Below are 15,508 nucleotides of genomic sequence, written 5' to 3' on the forward strand. Positions count from 1 at the left end.
TGTTTCTAGCCGTCTTATATGCAGTGGGTTTTTATTGGATTCTTCAGTCTAGGGGGATTTGCAGAGCAGGTTTGAGAAATTATGTTGTTAAAGTAATGAAGGCATAATGGGGGCCAAGCTTGTCTGTACTGCTATCGAGTTATTTGGCTGAACTCATTTCTTACACTCTGGTGGAGATGTGGGTCACCTGTGTTTGGGTATCTTGGATTTATTTTTGCTTCCCTGGTAACCTTCCAATCATGGTTTGCTGAACTTGTTTGCACGCCAACAATATAACAAAGTAGCTTCCAAAGCATCATTACTGCTGCCTTTAGGGGTCAATCGCTACCACTGTGAGGCAGTGTCAAAGACTGTGTTTCTCTTTCCTGGATACTGCCATCCCCGGATCACTACCACTGTGAGGTAGTGTGAAAGACTGTGGTTTTCTTCCCTGGATACTGCCATCCCCGGATCACTACCACTGTGAGGCAGTGTGAAAGACTGTGATTCTCTTACCTGGATACTGCCTACTTGGATCACTGTGAGGCGGTGTGAAAGACTGTGCTTCCATTCCCTGAATACTGCCATCCCCGGGTGACTGGAGGGCTTTTCAGAACCTTCTCTGTTGAGGGATTCTGAAAGGCCACTTAAAGGTGCAACCATTTTACAATTAGTATTTTACCAACCTCTCAAATGGAACAGGACTCAGCAGACAGGCTTAGACACAGGAGGAGGTGGGCTTGTTGTGAACTACAGTTAACATAAGCACAATATGTTAACGAAAAGAGGTCCACACAGGCAAGTACAACAGTAAACTACTTATTAAGATGTTCTTAAGCATTAGTATCTGTAGTCCTTGATTCTGCATATAATTTACAAAAGAAATCCAAAAACACTTCTTAGGGGGATACTGATGTCCCTTTTTGGGACCCCTTGGTTTTTAGGATTTCTGATCTCCTTTGTCATATGAACAACTCCTTCTGAAGTTCACCTGCCACTGCAACACTTTTTGAGGGTATATTGTGAGATTTTAAGTATGTGGCCCGATGGTAGCCCACAACGTGCCTAGAACATGTCTGCTTTTTAAGCACCCCTTTGATTTTGGGACTAGGATATTACATCACCTTACATTTGTTTTAGAGAGCAAATGTAGCACTGGTTCTGTTTTTGGCTGCTGAACGCCCTTCTTGGGCTCGCCTCTTCCTCCTACAGTCCTCCTCATTGCCTGGACTGGTTCTTACATGCTGAGACCATCTCTTGGTAATTTTACCACCATTGTCCTGACGCCCTGGTCATGCACCTTGGTGTAGGAAGCTAGAAAGCTCCCATTGCTCAGAAGGGGATTGAGAACTCAATACACCATCTCTCCTATTTGTTTGGGCCACCCTGGTTTGCCTCCACCATTGTCTTAAGTGTGGAACCATTTTCTGCAGGTTAGCTTTGTCTCTTTGTCCTTCGAGCCGGTGGAACCTGCCTGGTGGATTCTTCTGTCCTCCTGGAGCCATCTACACCATTGCTTTCGCTCCTGGCTAATGCATCCTGCTCAAAGGAAGGCTGTTGGTCCTTCTTGTTGGCAAACGGGGTTGTCGTCGTTCCCAGGACGAAGTCCCTTGCAACAGACGATCTTGTATTGACTGGGTTATTTTGCCACTGCTGATCAGAATTTTTCAGGAACCATGGCCGGGGAAAACAATTAACTTAGAGTGAGTTGGGGCTTAACTGACCATTACTGCTTTTATACATTCAACATGCACTGTGCTTTTACTATGTATTATGTTTAACTATAGGACTTATTCTACCAGACAGAGTTTCTATGTGCAATTTTATGATAAAGTGTATATTTTTCAGTGCACCATTGTTGCGTGTTTTCTTTGGTTCACTGTGTGGTATAACTGTACGCCACTACCAGCCTTCCTCCCTTGAGTTATGCCTGAACTTTTCTGCCACAGCTACTACCACTGGCGACTCTGGTATTTCCTTTAGGTGAGACACATCGCCCCAACTTTAGGTTAGAAAGTTAAGCAGTGCTTACCAGAGGGTGGTGCAAAAGTCTTGCTATGAGTAACTATTCAAGCAATATTTCCATGGAGATTCTCAAAAGAGTATTTATAGTCAGCCTTTTTGTATTTGCCAAGCTTGAAGTACGACTCTTTGTTTCCCTTACTTAAGTAATTGTAATTGGTTATTTACAACGCGCTTAATACCCAGAGGTTTCTAAGCTCGGACCCGGGGATCAAACTGTGTTATTTTGTGTCATCTTGTTTCCAAGGCAAGCACGTTGCCCCTGAGTTTTCCAGCAAGTGGAAGACTTCCTCCAGTCATTGCAAATTGTAAAAGGGGATAAGGTGTGACACCTCTACTGGGGGTGCCACATTAGACCCATTAACCACAGAAGCTCTATGCGGTGTAAGGTTTTGTGTTGTAAACTATCATGCTGTTGGTATAGGGATGTCAGGCGATGCATTCTATTGGCCACATTGATTCAAAGTTGTGCAGATGTTTCAGGTAATAATATTTTTCCCCCCAGAATTCACTACTGAGACTGCACAAGATACTGTTGACTTTTGGTCTAATCTAAAAAGGTTTCCCATTTCCCATATCATTGACTCCTAAAGCATGCATGTCCATGCCAGATATGGTTGTTATTTTGTCAGATCCAAAAATAATAAAAATATTTTTTTTTACATACATATATAGGAAAGTCCATTTGAGCCAAGTCAGACATTCCACAATGCCACCTAGTAGCCATTGCTGGAAGTTCGCCTCCAGTTCTGAGCCAAAACAGCAAAGCATTGCGGGTAAGCTAATGAACTCAAATGTAAACCTTTTTCTCCAGGATTTTGTATTTCTCTAAGAGGGCAGTGCTACTTTATACATAGCTTAATCAACCCAAGAAAGGCATTTGAAAGGCATTTGCAAGGCTGCCAGGACAACTGCATACCTGGCTTCACCGGTATTAGGGATCATCTGTGCAGTATAGTCCCGACAGCCTTGTGGTTGGGGCATTTGGCCATGTTTTCACAACACCAAGGAAGTTATGGTGGGCTTAAACCCAGGTTAAGCCCACCCTAATTTTTTTGTGGTGTGTATAATTTCCAATGTACCATCAATGCGCCATTTATGTTCGTTTCTCTTTTTAAATGGGCTGCCGCAAAGAGGCTGGTTGTTGTGAACAAGTGGCGAGTCGGCCACGAAACGTGTAAACCCCTCAGCAATATTTATTGCCTAATTTCTGGGAGGACCGCACTTAGGGTCTGATTTTAATTGGTTATAATGTGATTTTCCCGGAACTAATAAAGGAAGAATTATTTTGTATGGAATACTACGGATCCTGATCTCTCATTTGGAGAGTGCTGCTCAAACGATCTGTCTGAATGGAGTGAATCAGCAAGTTTCTAAACATATATATATATATATATATATAAATTAACAATTGCATTGGTAGCAACTAAGTATAAGATAAAAAAACTTTGATACAATTCACAAAGATGCACAAATATACTCTTGTTCATGCATACTTCAGCTACAAAGTATGAAGGGAACCTACCGGGTGGACCAGAGGGGCCGGTTTCTCCTTTCTGACCAGGTGTACCATCAAACCCAGGACTACCAACTTCTCCAGGTACACCTATGGATCCTGTTACTCCTATGGAAAGAGAAGAGGAAAGTGAGGCTTGGGTATGAGATGAAAGGTGGCCACACGCTGTTAGACATGGAAGAGTGGCACCCTTACCTTGCTGTCCTTTAGGTCCCGGGTAGCCGGGAAGTCCTTTTGGACCTGCAGGACCATCAAAGCCAGGTGAACCAGATTCCCCTTTAAACGTCTGAAAAGGACCAGGAGGCCCAGGTGGACCTTGTATACCTGAAAATATGAAAGGGACAAGGGGTGTACATGTAATGGAGGTATAATGAAGCACACATGCCCATACCTTGTGTATTTATTGTGATATTTTTGTAAAGTGCAGTATGTAGCATGGGGCCGCTTAAGGGTGCTGTGAGTGAGATTTGGGGTGGGGTGGAAATGGGCCAGAAGGAAACAGTGCCAGGCAGAGCAAAAGGGTGAAGCAACGCAACAATCACAGTTAGGCAATGGCTGCATTCTAAGTTCATAGGTCGCATTACAGAATACCAAACTAGAGAGCCCCTCACAACACATTATATGTGGTACCTTTCGGGCCAGAAAAGCCTTGATCTCCTTGTTCTCCTTTAAAGCCCCCGGGACCAGATGAGCCCTTAGAGCCTGAAAACAAAAAGGCAATATTATAGTTCACAATATTACTATTGCTAAGCCTAGTGTTGCACCCATGGACTAAGTTCAAGCATGGCAATGCTCATCTATCTATCCATCCAGGCATCCTCACATTTGCATCCATCCCCAATGTACCCTCTCTGTGCCTTTCCCATCATCCACACATCCCCTATCCGCTTACCTGTTCTGTGTAGGTGCATGTGAACACCAAACACATCTTTTAACCATACCAAGGGCAAAACCTTTTGGAATTCTAGAGGTTTGCCTATAGTTTCTTCTATTCTACATTGATCAGATATGCCTGGCAGATTGAATGGGCATTTCAGTAGCTAGTACCCAACCCCCCGAGCTATTTCAGCTGTGTGCTCAATGGTGATCCCCCATGTACATGTGGCTAAGGAGAAAGAATGATCAGAGGGAGTTAAGGATTAAATGGGAGCATGAAAAATTCATCCACTATTATAAATATATTCTTGGGCTCATTACAAGTATGGCGCTGCAGGAAATAATTGGCAGTAATGGAATTACTGCCACTTTTCATGCGCTGCCATACTACGAGAATGGCCTTGGAGTGGGGGATTTACCTTTAGCATCATGCTGGAAGTAAATTCTCCCACTTGCTGCTGAAAATCGGCAGAATCTGCAAAATGACCACAGCGGTAATTCAGCCAGCTGTAATTATGCCAGAATTGCCCCATAGAGTCCGATGGACTCTCAAAAAATGGGGATTAACTGCCAATGCCACTTGTAATCTGGCGGTAATTACGCCGGACCAAGTGGCGGTAACGGTAATTCCGTTGGACAGTATTCCGGCAGATTTACTGACACAATACGGCCAACTCGTAATGAGGGCCCTATGTTTCTATAAACTATTTATTCTTTATTTATTTCCATGTTCCTAACGCGCAATTGGTATCTCGGTGGTACAAAGGGACCAAAGAGTTAGTCTAGGTGTTCTGTCTGTTGCGGTACCATGAAAAGGAGGTGTAAAAAGTGCCGGTCTTAGACTTTGGTTAGTACCAGCACTCTTTCGTTTGCTAGGGAATGCAGCACATTCCTAGGTGTGACTTAGGAGCCACTTTCCCGGGATCCCACTGCTCAGGGATTGTCTTGTAAATCTACCCATGTTGTTCCCTCTGATGCATGCACATCACTCGGTTGCTCCTGAGTCCACTTCACGCTGTGTAAAACATAAGCACACAAAATACAACGCTGTCCTCAGGGCTCTGCTTGGGAAGTCTTCGCTAGTTTCCGGGCCTTTTCCTTGATGTGTGTGATGGGCAATGCAGAGGTTTGAACACAGCCAGGTTCCATGAATGACCTGCAGCAAGAACATCAAAAGAAACCTTTTGGTGCAGGTCCCCTCACCTTCAAATCCTGAGGCTCCCGGGGGGCCTGCATCGCCTTTCAGCCCAGTGTATCCAGGGGATCCAGCGTTGCCCTGAGATTGAATGGGGCAAAAGGAAGAACTGAGCGTTTCTTACAGTTTCCTGACAACAAACTAAAATAGTAAGCAAGAGAGTACTGCAGCATCACAAACACTACAATGAAGCCCTTCTAGCAAGGATAAGCATTACAAAATGGTAATGAAAAACCCTTATAGTTTCTTTTGCTGCTAGTAAGTGAAGCAAGGTCCTCTCTTTATTGGTGTATTTGGTTATTTGCTTCTGTATTCATGTATTGTATGTATTTATACATTTATTTTTGCACTGTGTTGTGTGACAGACTTTTCCTTCTGTATTGCACATACTAAATGATAGGAGGAAGAACAATACTCAGCTCCACACTAGTAGTCACTGAGCCTGCTGGGTGAATTAAGCATTCACTCATTTATGTTTTGGTGTGTTGGTATAGCGTGCAGGCCACTTTAAGAGGGGGAGGCGACATTCTGCAGGGCTTTTCATTTGTGCAGGGAGATCGCCAGGTAGTTTCAGGCAGATTGTGACAGGTTTTATGATGTCTAGTCTTCAGGATGTCGGTGGAACAAGTCCCTACCCCACCAAAGGAAGTCCTTAGAGCGACTGTGGACCAAAGACACCATTGAGCCGCATCTTGAGTGTTCGGAACTCTCCGGAACCGCAATAAGTATTTGGCAAGCATGAGGAGGAGTTGCATAGAGTTCCGGAGTATGGCGTCTGGTGAGTGGATGGATTCCTCTTGAAACATTTACAGGGGCCTACAAGGCTTGTTCCCACATGCTGTATCTGGTATCCAGTAATTTCATTGAATACAAAGCATTGAATGCCAAAAGCATCGAAAAAAAAGCATTGAATGCATTTTTTTCAAAGGTAAAGGTTTTATTTTAATTATGATGGGTTTTAAGGGGTAAAAAAAAACAGGGAATGGGGGGACAACCCCATTAAAAAAATGAAAAAAAAATGCATTCAATGCTTTTTTTTCGTTGCTTTTTTTTAGATGCTAAGACATTCGATGCTTTGGCATTCGATACAATCACTGTAAAGCGCTGTATCTACTCCATGTTTTCAGGAAATCCACACAAAATCCACTGCAACACAGTAAATCTAAGTCGAAGTTGCTAATATAAACATTAGTTAGCCTAAAGACCTGGAGTTTTGGGGGTTCTGAGGAACGGAACTTGCGACTGCTAGATTTACGATGTTTAGCAAGACTGCAAAAACCGCTGGAATGAGGAGCTTGCCAACATTCTTAAAAAAACCTTTATTCATTTATGCATATATTTTGGCTGCTTTGAAATGTTTTACTGGCCAAAGCATTGTAGTTTAGAGCACTGAGAGAAATATGGTGGAATGGGGAGCCCGTGAAAGAAAGGGAGCAGCGGCTAGACAGCGGTGGTAAAGGAGGAGCGGGGAGGAGACCATGTTTGCGTCAAAAAAGATGTTGCATTTGATTACATGCAGCAATAGACTTTTCGTTTACAATTGTCACTGTCTGTGGGTCAAGTACCAGTGTCTTATTGGTGGATGAGCCATTGCATATGTGTCCTGGTAGCAGAAAAGGGTTGTGCGCGTCAGTAATAAAACATGCGTGCCGTGGACTCCAGAGAGTGACGATGCGATGTAGTCAATATGTTCTTGTGGGAAAGCCTTGAAAGCAAGTACATTTTAAGTGCTTTCTTGAGCTGAAGGTCGTTTTCATGGAGTCAAAGATTTTCTAGGAGCCTCTTCCGCCGAACGTCAATGACAGGCCTGTGGATGGACAGTGATGGCTACATCCAGTCAAGGTTCTTTCCTCATGCGTTGTTTTAGTATAGTTTACAAAAACAAAACTAGGAGGGGCAAACAATGGAGGCATCTCGTACAGTGTTGTGTTCGGTCCACTGTGACAACGTCACATTTTGGAGACCATCTCGGGAGGATGGGGAGACTTTGGGAGCCAGGGACAAACGTGCACATTGTGAAGAGCTACCAAGAGAGGCAGTAAAAAGAGGATCTCTCGCTCTCTCTATTCTAACCCCAACATTCCCTGCCAAAAGGGATCCCAGGCTAATGAGGTAGCAGATGCATTCCTCTATTTTTATTATGGCGGCCATGATGGATTGGGATCCTTTCTTTGATATGATCGCAGACATGTTTAACAACTCACCTTGTTGAAAGACCTTGAAACAGAACTTTATGTTGCAGAAAGGTGTCGCATCTTTAAAAAAAGAAAATTGGAAATACACCACGGGGTGTATAAGTGCCACAACCTCCTGGAAAACCTGTGAAGGGCACTCAAGTAAATGGGTTTGATGTGTTGGATGGTCAGCCGTGATTTAAATGAGCGCATAAGAGGAGCTTGGCAAGCTCTACTCTTGATGCATGAAGTATTAATAAGCTGATACAAGTTTGGAATGTTTTATGAGAATGATAAGTTCACCTTGACTCGGATTTCTGAATGCTTTGTGCATCACAACCAATCTTGCTTTTTTTTTAAATGCTGGAACAGAACTTTTATGAAGTTTAAATATATTTGGTCCTCTGGCTCTGAAAGTTATCCAGGGCATTCTACAGCATGAATATGAAAGGCCTTGCATTGCCCCAGGAGTCTGCAACCTGTGGCTCTCCAGATCTTTTGGATTGTAACTCTGATGATCTCCCAGCATTGACCCTGCTGCAGCAATGACTGGAAAGCTGGAACTTCCAGCTCTGGTGTTCTTGATTTTGGGTTGCAAAAGTCTGTGAGTGAAGGGTGTTCTGGTAGGCCTGTCAATTTGGGTCACGTTCAGAGGGGCTGATTTTGAGATGCACATGTGGGTGATGGTAAGAATCTTAAATAGGATTCTTTGGCGGATAGGAAACCAGTGCACTGCTTTTCGGGCGATGGATATGTGTTCTGACCTGGGTAGGTTCAGGAGAGAAGGTATGCATTGTTTTGAATAGTTTGAAGTTTTTGAATGTTGCGGGTGGATGTGCCAGCGAAGAGGGCATTGCAGTAGTCTAACCTTGTACCTACTACCGGCCTGGTGATTGTTAGGCAGCTGTCTACTGAGAGGTAGGGTCTTGTAGCGTTGAGGATTTTGGTGGAGTGCGTTGCTGAGGAGGAGATTGCATTTACCTGACGGGTAAGGGAGAGGGTAGCATCTAGGTAGACTCCTAATTTTTTCACAGAGATTTTAGTGTCATTGATATTGAATGCGAGCATTCTGGGTCAAGTTTTTTTAGCACAGGGAGGGGCCCAACGAGGAGAAGTTGTGTCTTCCCATCATTAAGGCAAAGGCCATGGGTCGTCATCCAGGCTTGGATGGTGGTGTATGTGGAGTTGAGCATGGCAATGTCATAAGTGGAAGTGCCAGAGAGGGGGAGGAGGATTTGGGTGTCATCCGTGTAGTGATGGCATAGTAAAACGTGATCAACTAAATAGAACGCCCCAGGCAGGTCTAGTAGGAGCAGTAAGGCAGGCTTTCCCTCATCCCTGATTTCGTCCATCTGGTTCTTGAGGTCTAGGAGTGCAGACGCTGTGCAGTGACCTGGACGGAACCCCGACTGACGGACAAATAGGATGTGGTTTGACTCTGGATGGTATTGGATCTGGACATAGGATGCTCAATCGGGTATTTTCAGTAGAAATGGGACTATGGTTATGGGCCTGTAGTTATTGGGTAGGGCTGGGTTGAGGGAGACTTTTTTAGAAGAGGTAAAACCCAAGCTTCTTTAAGACTAGATGGAACAATGCATGTGTGAAAGAGGCTGTGATGAATTCTGTGATGATCAGGGCTAGTGCTTCTGTGCAATATTAGATGAGTGAGGCAGGGCAGACATCTCCTTTGCATCTCGACCTTTTGAGACTTTTTAGGCTATGCAAGGTATCCTGAGTGGATAGTTTACTGAAGCTGAACACAGGGCTGGCGGGGGTGTCGAGCATAGTGGGGTAGTTGGCTAGGGTGTCCTGACAGGCTGGTTTAAGGTTTGTTTGTTTGGAGAGTATTTTATTCTGCAACATGCCCATTTTTTGCAGCATAGCGTTATGTATGCTAGTGCACCAGGCAGATTCTTTGTTCTGGGTGGAGATTTGAGGGACTGAAGCTTCCAGCTCTCTGAGGATGGTGAATAGTTCTCTTGTGTCTGAGTTAGCATTGGCTTTTCTGCTGTTGAAGGTGGAGGCTTTGGCCATAATGATGGCTTGTTTGTATTCTTTAGATAGGTTGATGAATTTCTGCTTGAGGGAATCGGTGGGGGAGTTTTTCCAGGTAGATTCTGCAGCTCTTTTTTTTCTCCTGAGGTCCGGGTGCTCCTGTGTGTACCAAGAGTTAGCATCGGTAGCAGACTTTGCTTTTTTTGGGGACTACGGGGGCAATAGAGTCAACAGCAGCGGTTAGTGTAGAGATCAGCAAGGATTTGTGGATCCGATGCATTCAGGGATTCAGGGTTGTGGGCATCAAGGAAAGATTGGAGATTCTCCTTGGTGAGTTTCCTGCAGCTGCGAGCCAATGACGGCGGTAACCATTTGGTGGGGAGTTTGGTGGGCACATCTAGAGGAATTGAGAAGGCGATGTGATGGTCCGACCAAGGACAAGGAGTGGTAGACTCAAGAGAGATGTTGCAGTTGAGGTCAGCTAGGCAGTCGAGGGCACGCCTTTTAGTGTTTGTAGGGTTGCTGATGCATTGACGGAAGCCTAGGGTGGATAGTGAATTGATGAGTGAGGTGGTGTGTAGGTCGATATGGTCATTAAGGCCAAGATTGAAATCACCTAGGAGGATCACTTGTGAGGATAGCTTTATGTTGTGGCTAATGTCTGGAGGAGGTCTTTCTCGAAGGAATTGATGGTGCCCGGTGAGTGATAGACAACATGGGCCTCATTACGACCCAGGCGGTAATTTACCGCCTGGGTCGTACCTTTACCACCATGGCGTAAACTACGTTTACGCCATGGTGGTTGGCGGACTTACCGCCCCATTCCGAGGTTGGCGGGGCGGTAAGTCCCCAATCCCCATTTACCCTTCCCCATTCCCATTTTTGCCCCATAGGGCATAATGGGAGTGGGGAAGGCGTTAATTACGCCACCGTAAATTACGGTGGCGTAATTAACAACAAGGTCCCTTAGCGCCATGGATTTTAACACCTGCTAAAAGCAGGTGTTAAATCCTCCATGGCGCTAAGGGACCTCGGAATCAGGCGGTAAGGGTCGGCGCTGTTTACGCTGCCGTAAACCCCTTACCGCCTGGGTCGTAATGAGGCCCCATGAGTTGTAATGGGGTTGATGGTTGGCGATTGTCAATTTTAGAGAGAGGATGTTGCAGGGTTCGTTGAGCGAGGTGTTGAGTCCTCTAATGTGTATAAGGTCCTTAGCTATGAAGGCGTCTCCACTTCCTCTGGCGTTAGGTCTGTCACTCCTGAAGATGGTGTATCCTGGAAGGATGGCTAAGGAGAGAGCCCGACCTGAGGCTGCGTGTAGCCATGTTTCTGTGACGGCCAGGGCATCCAGATTGTTGGCTGATAGAAGGTCATGGATGTCAAGTGCACGGGTGGGGAGTGGTGTGCGTTGATCAAGGCCAGGTTGAGAGCTGGTTTGAAGGGGTTCTTAGTCCCTTGAACTGTTTTGGGCAAGGCCAAAGTAATAGGGGCAGAGGAATTGGTGAGCAGATTAGAGGCCGCTAAGGTTTTGTTAAGAGGGGATACCTTGGACGAAGTTGCAGCGTAATGGGCGGTGTCTATGCTGGTTGGGATGCCATCTGAGTGCTTAGTAAATGGATATATATTGGAGGTGTTGAGAGGGGATGTGGGTGGCGAGGTATTAAGGGTGTTGACATAGGTGGGCTGACTGTTCACAATGGGGGTGGTATTGTGATAGATGGGAGGGGCAACTGCACATATCGATATTGGTGGCAGGAGCCGTAGTGAGCATATCAGCGTTTGTGGTAGTGGCAAAGAGCATAGGGGATACAACTGCAGGTGAGACAGTACTAGTGGCAGTGGTGAGGAGCACAATAGGGCACCTCACAGCATTAGTGACAAAGCCATAGTGTGTGAGCTGTGAAGCTCTGTTGTTTCTCGTAGTGGCAATACTGAGCCCGACTTGCAACACGCATAGCGCTGTACAAGAACAGTTAGTAGAGGTGTTCCGTATGAGAAGGAAGGTCCTCTGTTTACCACTCTGTGACTACACACCTATGTTGCCAGGAACTAGTGCTTCCCTGCCCTCCACCATCTTCTCTCCCAAAAATGTCTTCCTCTTTACATCCATTCTCTGCTTTCCCAGTAAGCATCCTCTCTTTCTCTTCTCCCTAATTCCGTTCACTCCCATCGTGTTTCAATAGATTCACAGCCCCAACTGCTATTCTCTTAGTGTGCCCCACTTTTTTTTCTCCAACTTTGCTCCCTCTCCCTTTTTTGCTCTCTCTGATTCAGGTATATTTTTTTTTATTATTTACTATCTCCTAGGCTGAGCCAACTACCTCTTGCACACTTCACTTCCCCTAGCTGCTTCTATTTCTTCAAACACTTTGTTTTCCTAGAGCTCTCTTTCTTACGCTGTTCCTCCTCTCAAATGCGTTCCCTCTCCCTGTGTCATTTGCTACGCTATTCTCTTTCTCCAGCTTCCCGTCTCACTTGCACTCTTCCCCTTTTTCACGCCCCTCTCCCTTTCTCGATTTTAATGCTGCTAGCGCAATAACAAAATCGGAGACTTATCTCAACAATGTATGCCAGCATTGCTACTTGTCTTTCCTATTAGCTGTTGCTCCACTTCTACACCAATGCATACTCACTGCCCTAAGTCTGCCCCAATGTGGTGCACGCAGTGCCGTTTGGCACTACCCTACTGGGGCACATTGGAGGGGTGGTTTGGGGGGCAGCGGAGTGTTACTGGGTGCTGCTGGGTGTCCCGAAATGGGTGCTGTACTTATGTGGCTAATTGATTATCTTTATCAATCTATGGAACGTGGTTTGTTAAAAAGGCAACTATTTGGCTCACTATTCATCTTCGGCCAAATACTTGGCCAAGTATTCAACGGAATACAAAATTGACTATTTGCTACACCCCTAGTAATTACATAGCACCAACCTAGCTAGGAAGCATTGTGTGCGAACACAGTGCAGGCTGTGCATATGCATCCTCTTCAATGCCCCGCGTGTTTTCGCAAGATACCCATCGCCCCATCCAACTCTCCCAAGTGAGGGTCAATAGTTACTGTGTGATACGCTTGTTAGAAAGAGGGAAATCACATTAGCGCCTATCAGCAGGCAAGGGAATCATTAAAGCTCCTTGAAGAAGAACTGACTACCTTTGCACACTTTAACCCAGACAGGATAGGTGAGGCTTTCTCTTTTAAACTTACTGGCAATCCTTGATTTCCTTTTACACCTTTACTCCCGGGATGGCCGGGAGACCCTGGCCACCCTGAATCCCCCTTATCTCCTTTAGGTCCGGGTTGTCCAGCAAGACCGGGTGGTCCCTCCAGGCCAGGTGGACCTAGCAAGAAAAGCAATGCAGACGAACAATTATCTAATGAACACCAGATGTTGTAAAAGGCATACTTTTTCAGATAGGTGCGATGTTATGAAATAAAAGTAGCTAAACTGTTCTCCTGAAACATAGTTAACTTAAAGAAAAAGAAAACTCCACTGATGCCATTTTCAAATGATATATGCAAATGAACGGTACGCTAATCCACAGTTTTGTGGGGAAAGTTCCATATTAAGATAAGAACATAGTGCACTGACGACAAAAAAGAACTCCTAAAAGGCTGATAGTTCCATTTCAAAATATTTAACTGTTTGGGTGATCAGATATAAGGCATATTTCCTGGTTGACCTTGTGCAGTGCAGTTCAAGCAATGGTGTTTCTCACAGTTGTGCAGGCATGAACTACGCACCCCACTCAAGTTTCTAAGGATGTTCTAACTTGTTAATTCCCCCCACACAAGTCCTATGTTCCATGTCTATGGTGCGTTCAATGTTCAATGTTCAAAGTTCGCTCGCAGAGAATAGAGAGTGCCTAATTGAGTTCTGCCTGGGTCTGAAACCTTTGTCTCGCCAGTTGTTTTGAATTACATATACCATCATAGCTAGTATCATAGTCAATGATGAGGTATCATGGGAGTCATAGTCTAAAACACCTGGAGCCCCAAAGGTTGCAGACCCCTGACATATGTATACAGCCTACTGAAAGCCAGGAATCCTTATAATATTTATTAAATAGCCAGCAGCCCAGAGACAATCCCATTAATTCCATTCCTTGGACAAGTTCACCACGTCCCAAAAATGTCTGGATCCTTCTAATTGACCAGGCAAAGAACTTCAGAGTTTGTTTATCAGCCCTAGTACAGGCTCTGGATTGACTCCATTACGAAAAATAAAAGCCTGAACAGCATTAACATGTCCCCAACTTCAGCCAAACACAAAGGGATTATTCATGTTTAGTTATGTCTCTGTTTCTAGAAATTTCGATTGGATAGCTCATTTTTTAACATTTCAAAGGCATCAAAAGTGAAAATTAACTGTGTTAATAAGTTGTCTATTTGCATGCACTGAAAATGTCCTTGAAGAAGAGTGTTCTGCTGATAGTATTACATTATAATAATCCTGATAGCAGGCTTTCAGGGGGCCTGTAGGGTCACTAAAACTTTACTCTAAGCAAAACTGCATTATTTTAAGAATTTCCTGGAGTACCAAGACAGAATAAACAGTACACCAGCGAATGGTATGAGTTGAGATGTCAGAGTGATAGATGATGGCATGATAGATGAAATGTTGGAGTGATAGATGATGGCATGATAGATGAGATATTGCAGTGATAGATGATGGAATGATAGATGAGATGGTGGAGTGATAGATAATGGAATGATAGATTAGATGTTGGAGTGATAGATGATGGCGTGATAGATTATGTTGAGCAGTAGATGATGGCATGATACATGAGAGGTTGAAATGGCAGATGATGGCAAGATAGGTGAGATGTTTGAGTGATAGATGATGACATGATAGATGAAATGATGGAATGATAGAGGAGATGTTGGAGTGATAGATGATGACATGATAGATGAGATGTTGAGTGGTAGCTGATGGCATGATAAATGAGATGTTGGAATGATAGACGGTGGCATGATAGATGAGATGTTGAGTGGTAGATGATGGCATGATAAATGAGATGTTGGAGTGATAGATGATGACATGATAGATGAGATGTTGAGTGGTAGATGATGGCATGATAAATGAGATGTTGGAGTGATAGATGGTGACATGATAGATGAGATGTTGAGTGGTAGATGATGGCATGATAAATGAGATGTTGGAGTGATAGATGATGACATGATAGATGAGATGTTGAGTGGTAGATGATGGCATGATAAATGAGATGTTGGAGTGATAGATGATGACATGATAGATGAGATGTTGAGTGGTAGATGATGGCATGATAAATTAGATGTTGGAATGATAGACGGTGGCATGATAGATGAGATGTTGAGTGGTAGATGATGGCATGATAGATGAGATGCCGGAATGCAGCTGTTGGCCTGGGAAATGTGCAGCACTCTATGTACGCCTCACATTATCACACGTACCTGCAAGTCCTGGTTGCCCTTGGTGTCCCCTGGCTCCTTTTGGACCCTCTATCGCTGATCCAGGAAGTCCAGGAAAGCCTGCCCTGCCCTCAGGGCCCTGAGGGCCAGGAAAACCTTTATCCCCCTTGACGCCAGGAGCCCCACTCATCCCAGGAAATCCAGGGATACCAATATCTCCTTTGAAACCTAGAAATACAAAAAAACGAATCTGAATACTTTTGAATCTGCCTCTCTTATATAACTTCAAGATACATAGAGTTTGTTTAGTGTGTACAAACATTTTGAACACATTGCTGTACATTCACAAAATATGTATTCA

At 44.5% G+C, this 15,508-nt stretch overlaps 1 protein-coding gene across 1 annotated transcript in view; it reads right to left on the reverse strand.

Annotated features, from left to right (window-relative positions):
- COL4A1 (collagen type IV alpha 1 chain) overlaps positions 1–15,508 on the reverse strand; it is a 470,976-nt gene that overhangs the window by 26,348 nt on the left and 429,120 nt on the right. Inside the window, exons 42-47 of the mRNA XM_069636741.1 lie at positions 15,190–15,375; positions 12,964–13,097; positions 5,597–5,669; positions 4,148–4,219; positions 3,713–3,841; positions 3,527–3,625 (exon numbers count right to left, since the gene is read on the reverse strand). Coding sequence (XP_069492842.1) covers positions 3,527–3,625; positions 3,713–3,841; positions 4,148–4,219; positions 5,597–5,669; positions 12,964–13,097; positions 15,190–15,375 — 693 coding nt within the window. The remainder of the gene's footprint in view (positions 1–3,526; positions 3,626–3,712; positions 3,842–4,147; positions 4,220–5,596; positions 5,670–12,963; positions 13,098–15,189; positions 15,376–15,508) is intronic.

The sequence above is a fragment of the Ambystoma mexicanum genome, chromosome 7p, assembly GCF_040938575.1.
Source record: "Ambystoma mexicanum isolate Mex_15411 chromosome 7p, UKY_AmexF1_1, whole genome shotgun sequence".
NCBI lineage: Eukaryota > Metazoa > Chordata > Amphibia > Caudata > Ambystomatidae > Ambystoma > Ambystoma mexicanum.